The 8,637-nt window shown below is 42.1% G+C and overlaps 1 protein-coding gene across 1 annotated transcript in view; it reads left to right on the top strand.

Annotated features, from left to right (window-relative positions):
• Positions 1–8,637, top strand: part of mafaa (v-maf avian musculoaponeurotic fibrosarcoma oncogene homolog Aa) — a 31,076-nt gene that overhangs the window by 21,958 nt on the left and 481 nt on the right. Inside the window, exon 4 of the mRNA XM_035653550.1 lies at positions 6,127–6,230. Within this exon, the coding sequence (XP_035509443.1) occupies positions 6,127–6,230 (104 nt within the window). The remainder of the gene's footprint in view (positions 1–6,126; positions 6,231–8,637) is intronic.

Here is an 8,637-nt window from a genome sequence, read left to right as displayed (position 1 = left end):
TTGCTTTCAGATTCTGTTCACAGAGATGAAAACTGAAAACTGTTGAAATTCTACCAGGCACGACTTTATGACATCTCATCTGAGACCCGGTTCGGCTCCGTCATCCTCGGTCTTCAAATCCCATCGAGTGTTTTAGAAGCGAGTGTCGGTGTCTTGCCCGCCTGACATTGTTGACTGATGTAGCGTGAAATTCGACCCAGAGTCTCCATGTGGTATTTTATTTTGAAAATGGACCGGATTAGCTATGCCGTTTCTGTGTCTGACTTCCTTGGACCAGAGGTTGACAAAACTATCTCCATTCAAAGTCCACTTTCTTGCTTGTTCTGGTGCTTATGAAGTTCAAGAATGAACTCAAGCTTAACTTTGAAGGTAACGTGGATGAGGAGTCCTGAAAATGCCTTTAAGAAATGTATAATATGTCGTACACCAGTATCTTGAAAATAGCTGATCAGCGATGTGAGAACATCTAGGATTAAGTCACGTGTTTGTGTGTGGGTTAAGCTTTAAATTCATATTACTTATCTACTCACCTATAAACTATACTATGTAATTTAAACACATACTGTAATTATAACAGTTTTTAACTCAGCAGTAGCTGTGGTTGTGAAATCAACATATTTTAAAGTCCTGTCCTAATAAAGCCTAGTAGCTTGGTACAGTACATATACAGTGTGCGGGTGTGTGTGTGTGTGTGTGTGGTGTGGTGTGGTGTATGTTGTATGTGTGTGTGTGAGCTCCCTGATGCTCTCTGATTTTATTGACATCACTTATTCATGGCCCTGCTGTCCCACACAGGTCCACTTAAGACCATTGTCACTACACCCAGTTTGAGTGGTACTGATCTGCATTTCACTGTCATGTGCTGCATCAGTGTAGTCGTAATTCAACCAGTATTTCAATCAGACCTCTGTTTACCTTGTCCTGTGTGTGTGTATGTGATATCTATGATGTGGTCAAATATTGGATGTGAAAACAGACAGCAGGTCAATATCAGTCAATGCACCCTGTTATAAATATCAAACCTGTATTATCCATCACTTGATCAGCTCTTTGTTGGCTTCACCTCACTTATCATCTCACTCTGCACAGAAACATAATCTCTATTTAAATAACTTGTTTTGTTCTTTATCCCCAAACAAAAGCTCAAAGCTGGAGGCTGAGGCCTGATTGTGGACTGTCTCACATGACGTCCTTTTCTTCCTCCTCTCAAATCTGTGTCTCCAGCAGCCTCTCCCTAAGCCGGGTAGAGTGGTCTTCTTGATCCTGTGGAAGCTGTTTGAAGAGTTTCAGTCCCTCTGCCCGCTCTGACTGACAGCCGTGCTCCGCTGGCCAGTTGCTGGCCTGAATCCCCCGGCTTTGGGCCTCTGCAGCCGGCTCTCATCCAGGCCTGATCCCACAGAGGAAAGCCTCACTGCCGTCAGGACGGATTTGACAGTCCTCGCTCATCCTAGGGATGTCCAAAGTGCTTTCACAGTGGGTGAATGAACCCCTCCCACCCTTGCTCCCTGCGGCCTGAGCCAACTGTAGTGTGACGGGCAAGTGTGTGTATTGTTTATTGCGTATTTGTTTTATTTGTTAGAAAGATATCTAAAATGTACCTTATGCATGTCAGTGAAATTTAGTGAAGTTAGCCTAGGACGAATTGTGCGTTGTTTGTATAACACCACCTTATAAAGTACGTCTAGTCCTTTGTCAAAAGTTTGAATTGAATTGAATTTTCAGTCCAGTTGGAAGCTACACATTAAAAAATGCTGTGTTAAATGTGACACCAGTGTGGTGAATATCAGCCATTATAAGCCGACAGAAAGATTGTTTTGATCTTGTAACCCAACAGTAATGTAAAACTAGCACCAACACTGGGTCAAAAGACCCAATTGGTACCGAGTCAGATTAATCCAGTATTGCGTCTCACGCTATATTGACCCCAATGTGTTTTGGTTTATTTCTGGAAACTTAAAATGACAGTGTGTTTTACAATAATCGGGGGAAATTATTGTTTTTTTGGGCAGTAGCTGAAATTATCTGACTATATATCACTGAAGGTAAGTGAGAAAATATGTTCTTTTGTCATTTGGGTGCACCGACCCTTTGAAGACAACGGACAAGGTTCAACTTTTCACCACTGGATCATTATTTAGTGAACACGTGTGTCAGGAGACAGACAGGACATTGACTGGGTCAGGAAATGGCTGGAGAGTGTAGACAGAGGAGTGGGAGCTGAGCTTCATTGATAAACCTGCTTCAGTCGCAGACAAGGAAGGAAGCAGCGCAGGCTGCAGGAATGGGAGGGAGACGCTATAGATCCAGTATTGGGACAGGAGTCCAGCCACTGCCAGCCATTGATCAGGATCACAATCAATCAGGAAACCATTGAGCAGCTTGGTCCAAAAATAGAGTGAAAAAGCACCTGAGAGCGAGCAGTGAACAGGGTCAGGTTGGAGTCACAGCTGACCGCCCGAAGACATCGTGTCCCCTCTCGCTCTGATTGCCTGAAGCAGGAAGTGGATCGGAGCGCTGCTGTAAACCTCAGAGATGTGTTTCATAATGGAGAGTATGGGTTTATGCCACTTGACCTCTGACCTTCAAATGTTATTGACATGTTTCCTTGTTCATGGGTCAAATCCTCCTCCCTGGAGCCAGAGATCTTTTAGTTTAATGCACCAGGCTGAACGAGCTGCAGCTGAGAAACCTGTTTTTATGTTTGTAACATTTTAGGGAGAGAGTGTGGAACAGTGAGCATTGTTCAACGGCTTGTATAAAGTCAATTTAAATAATATTTGAATTTAAAAATATGTTATGTGTTTTTATGTGAATTTATTCTGCTGTTTTGCTTCAGCGTTCAGAGTTACTTACATCTTTGCTGTTTGTAGCGTTGCTTCTGAAATGTTTTTTTACTTTTCGTTATTTATTTACCCTTGAACAGTAATTGAAGTCCTAAACTGTTTTTTAAGCCTTGCTAACCCTTTGCACATGTTTTAAAGGACATTAGCAGCGTCAAGCAGTTGTTAGCTTACTGTTTACAAATTAACAATTAAATATGCACTGAAGCTGTATATTTTGCCATATTCTGTTGATAATATTGGGTTTGAAGCATGTCGAGCATACTGATGAACAGAGGAGAAGTTGATTAGGGCGAATTGGGAGAATGCGTCTGCCACTCTAAACAAAAAAGTTTTTTTGGTAAAATTTTCCTTTAAACTTTTTTCATGTTTAGGTTGTGCAACTGAGCTTGACAGTTCATCCTTGACCCTGAAACAGCAGCTGACAAAGCAGTCTCAAATCAAGTTCCACTTAAGCTGCATTGCCACCCAAATTACCCAGAACCTTTAGTCCCAGGAACTACTTTTTGAGGAACTAAAAGGTTCCATCAGCTTGTTTTTGTCTGCGTGTGGTACAGTTGAAATCTACAGAATTAGCTGGTAAGCCGACCTTGAGTCGAGATCGTTTTGTCAAAAGTCACCTAATGGAGTGGGGAACCTGGGGATTGGGACCCACACTAGGGGTCGACAAAGCTTCACGGGGTGTCATGTGACCTTCTTGATTGTAAGGAGTGTGTAAGAAAAACAAAATTACACACAGTTTTCTGTGAAGAAAACTAAAGTAAAGTAAAATTCAGATTATAATTTAAGCTCTAAACTCTGAAGACTTGTACACAAGCTACATTTACTGAGCCTAATTTGTCGAAAAAGAAGCCTGTTTAGTATGTATGATTGCCTAAAATGATCGTTCTGCTGTTCACTGTCTGGGTTCATTATATAGTTTTGAATGCAATAATATAATTATCATCAGTCACCGGTCATCAGTCCCCTTGAGGAAAAAGGTTGGACACCACTGGTCTATTACACATATGTCCTGGATCACATTCTCATAAATTACAACTCAACTCAAGTGTTGATCATTGTTATGATAATGTAACATTTTCAGCTGTTTCTCCAACTCTGAGAAAAATATTTAGAAAAACCTAAACGTAAAAGCAAAACTTTTCAAACTTGTGAATGCAGCAACTGACCCACATAAAAGCACACTTTTCTGTTTATAGCTACAGTCACTAGTGTGTAAAAAAAATAAATAAAAAAAAATAAAAAAACACTTGCACATGTTGCCGTCCATCCCTCGACATACCTGTGTTATAACAGAGAGAATAAAATGTTCTCCTGAAGTGAAATATCACTTTAAGCTGCTTCACTTTGTTTGGGAGCCAGCGAGCCAACGCCGGTGCCAATGTGGAGTAAATCTTCCATGGTTTGTGTGTTGAAGCCTCAGAGAGGAAGGGAGGAGGTCAGAGGAAGACCAATGGGGAGGAGGAGGGCTGAGCGAGGCCAGCAGTAAGACTCCTCGGTCCTGCCCACGGGAGATAAGTGTCCGTCTCCATCCACTTCATATGACCCCGAGAATATGTACAGTATGTATATGATATGGAGATGCACAAACACACACACAATATCCAGATTATCTGCTGGAAGAGGTTTACACAGACCTCACATCTTGAGCCCGATGTACATACACACACACACATTTTTACACACATGAACATATCCAAAGATAGCGTTAAATGTGGCGAGGACAGCATGCATCCGGCGGTGGCTGTGTGGAGAATCGGCCTGACTAAGCTCTGAATTTACATGGCTAAGCAAAGTTGTTAACCCTGAGAGGCAGGGCCAGAGAGAGAGCTAATGGGATTTCTCTTTTAATGAAATTTATGAAAGAGAGTGAGAGAAAGAGAGAGGGAAGCAGAGTGAGAGTGAGGGATGGAAAGATAGAAGAAGCAGTAGAGGAAGGAGAGATGTTGGGGAAGGCCCATGCAGTTCCTTCACATTGTTTCTGGCAGCAGGAGCAGTGATATGTTTACATACACCTTTCTGAATTTTAGTTAGAAAAAGATGAGTAGAAATGCCAGAAATAAAATAAAATAAAGAAAGCTGAAATCTGGCGCAAGAAAAGTTTGTATGCTTGGCTGAGTGGATAAGTTGGAATATTAAAAATGGAACGCTGCGAACAAGGCTGATAAAAAAGTTTCTCACCAGGAAAAGCATTGTCGCTGTGCGACCATCTTATTACGATGCATATTTATGTTTATTGTTAAGTGGTGACCTTTAGTGGCCGCAGTAATTATGAGTATAAAGAGCGAGAACTAGAGCCCTGTGCAAGACTGTTTTCTTAATCTCGCTCCCACATGCTCCCGGTATATTTCTGACCATTACAACCCGCTCCAACTATGTATATGTTCCAGTTTCATTAACCCCCCCGCTCAGACGATATTTGTTTTGGGTGCTGCAGGATCCCAATCCCAATGTAGTCCTGCTGAAATCAAAAGTCAGAGTTAAGTTTCAATTTTCAATTTTAAGTTACTTAAGTTTTGTACGCGACTTACGTCTCATGATTTATGTCAACCCAAACATGGTCCTAAACCTAACCTAACCATTACCAACATTACCTACGTGTTTAACGTTCGGTAAGACTGTCGCTGGTACTCTCTCCGCTGGTCATATATGTCTAGTACTAAAGCAGCTGATAAAAACAGCACAGGGTACACATGGCTGAGAAGAAGAGATACAATCATTCATTCATTTGGTGGGAAGCAGTGATGACGTGAATGGTGTGCCCTTAATTATGTAGTCACAACTTCTTGAATGAATTCACATGGTGGTAGAAGATGGAAAGACATTTTTCTGTGCAGAGAATCTGTGCAGCATTGTGAAACTAACTTATGAAGAGGAAATAAAGAAAGAGGCAAAGAGGAGGAAGAGCGCTGTGATCATCCAACAGCTATGGTAGGTAGACTGTCCTGTGTTTAAGTTTACATGCTTCTTTTTCTTTCCTCCTTAGGAACTCTTCCTGAAATCTATTAATTACCCTATCTATTAAGATAGATAATCATATAAAGCATCATTTTGCTTCTGCTAATTTTGAAAAACGTAAAAAAAACTACACACATTTCCAGCAACGTGCTTTATTGTTCCTGTAATTAAACAACCCAAAAAGAGGGTTTATAGCAGTGTGGCTTCACTGCTACAATCCCTCTCCCTTCAGGTGTGTAAAATAAGATGTAAGCTCTGTTCAAACATACTAACAGATGGAGTTGACATGTTGGTTGATGTTACTTTGTGTTTTCTCTCCGGGGTTCAGCGCTCGAGTCGACGGCTGCCCTCCGGCTGTGTGAGCTGCACCTCGGCCTCTCAACACAAACCCTGCAGCTGCAGGAAGGTCTCGTTCCTCCTGTTTGCCTCGGAGTGAGTGGGCAGAAGATTGTGATGAGCAGGGAAGAAGAAGAAAAAAAAGAAGAAGAAGAAGAAGAAGAAGGGGGCAAGTGTTGAAGTGAGTGAGGGTGTGCTGATGGGGGAGGAAATTACCCCCGAGTCTGCACATTCTCCTGTGCAAACACACAAACACACACACACACACACCTTCGTTTTCCTGGGTTTGGTTTGCTGTTTTAGTTTGATGCTGAGGCAGATTTCTTCATGAGCCCCCCCTCACTACCACCACCACCACTAACACACACATACACCCCCCCCACCACCTCACCCCTTCGCCCCTCTCGCCCTCCGAACCCGGCACAGTCAGCATCGGCGTGGCGACGCCAATCGATGCTCCGCGCCCCGCTGAGCGTGTCCACACAAGGCCGAGCGAAGGGCCCCTCCGCAGGGGATTGTGGGAAATCTGATTTATGATGCCCGCGGTGTTGCTGACCACTAACTTTTGCTCCCTCTCTCTTCGTCTCTCCCTTTGTCTCTCCATCTCTCTTCCGCTCTCGCTCTCTTCTCTCTGTGACTTACCTGTTTAACGCTCTCTCCCTGCAGAACGTTGTCGCTTTATGAAAATGAGAGCGACTGTCGGAGAAGCACCTGGTAAAAAACGCAGGAGTAAAGTGAACTCCTTGGTGGGGCAAATAGGACGGGACTTTGGGCAAAAGGGACCGACTGGAGGATAAGAAGGGGTTTGTTAAGGAGGATGGGGTGAGATAAAGAGGTAGAGAAAGAAAAGATGATTCCATTTCATAGGGATCCGCCTGCAGGAGGAGGATGTAGAGAGGATTTTCACGGCTGCTTTGGTGCTCAGCCTCTCTCATCTGCTGTTGTCTCTGCCCTGGCACTCCTGTGACGTTTTAACCAGCAAGCAGAGCACACACACTCATACTACTGTATCTCATTACATCACACATTGTTCTGTGATGGCAGGGGTCTCCAACCTTTTTTAGAGCAAAGGCCGAAAAATGTCGGAGGGCAACTCTGTACGAACATCCAAATGAATTCTTTCAACAGAATAACATAGCTATGTGTATTTTCACCTGTATCCATTTTCACAAACTGTTTGATTTAAGATTGTGGGTGTGAAAGTTTCTCTGGTTTTGGTAAAACACTGAAGGATCTTATGAGAAATCCACTGATATGAACTGAGAGTCACATTTCTCAGCTTGTCTAATCAAGGTACACCAATTAATAGATCACAAAAATCTAAAAGTGCAACTCAAAGAGAAAGTCGGAAAGGGCTGAGGCCTCCACAGAGAATGAATGGCAAATACAGAAGGGAAGGACAGAGAAATGGTTTCAACTCAGAGCATATGATAAAGAGCAGTCTTGATATTTAATTAATAAAAACACGTCAGTATGTCAGTATGACGTATTTTTATTGAATAACAATAACAGTAGAGAACCACTGATCAGCTGTACAATAACTGCATGAAGTTTATGTAAAACGAGCAATTTGGATGAATTTTAAGCAGATTCTTTACTGTGAATATTGTATCAGAAATAAGTGATTTCCCATTTATTTTTAGGATTTTTTTATACAGTTCTGTCTGTATGATTATTTTTTTTATTTTTAACAATCACACAAACTTCATACAGGCTTCTTTTTCAGTATTTTCTTCTCATTGTTATTCTATTAAATTCTTAAGTTGTTTTAACTGCGTACCTTTCTTCTACAGGACAAAATAATAGAGTGTGTTCAGATCTTCACTGTGCCTTTTTTAATCTTTAATTATCTAAAAAATAACAATTTCATCTAGTTTTCTTCTTGTATATATTTAAAAAAAAAAAAAAACCTTTTCTTTCACCCCTTAAAATCAAGAAAGCCTCTCTATGCCGACCCCTTGTGGGGGTAAGGACCCCTAGGTTGGGAACCAGTGTCATAGGCTATACTGGCAAATGATGTTGCGCTGTATGCAAAGTGTTGAAAGGATAAACAGAATGTAACTTGCAAAGAGTTTGAACTTGTATGCTGGATTAATGGTTGAGGTTTTAGTGAAGTTCCAAAATACACACTTATCTATGCAAACACACAAAATAATCTCATCATGGTGACATCCACTGTGTATCAGTGTGTAACACAGTGACTCTGCTGCGGGGGGCCTCCCAGCCCCTGCTGTGTGAGGGACCAGCTCCTCCTCAGGATGCTCATTCACTATCTCCTCCACTTCAAGAACACAGTAAATTAGAAAGGTAACGCACTGATGGGGCGGAAGATTGCCCTGCTGGGCTGTTGTTTCAGTCTGTGTGTGTGTGTGTTTCTGTCTGTGTGTGAGTGAGGGTTTGAACAGCGAGCATGGTCAGTCCCTTTGTCTTACGACACGACAGGTGCTTGTTTTTCATAATTCTCACCCCCAGCTATTGACTGTATTTTTCTCACTTGGTTGTT

This window comes from Morone saxatilis, unplaced genomic scaffold (genome assembly GCF_004916995.1).
Source record: "Morone saxatilis isolate NCDOM2014 unplaced genomic scaffold, NCSU_SB_2.0 Contig12, whole genome shotgun sequence".
NCBI lineage: Eukaryota > Metazoa > Chordata > Actinopteri > Moronidae > Morone > Morone saxatilis.
The sequence above is the reverse complement of the archived record's forward strand: the minus strand, read 5'-3'. Positions and strand labels throughout refer to the sequence as shown.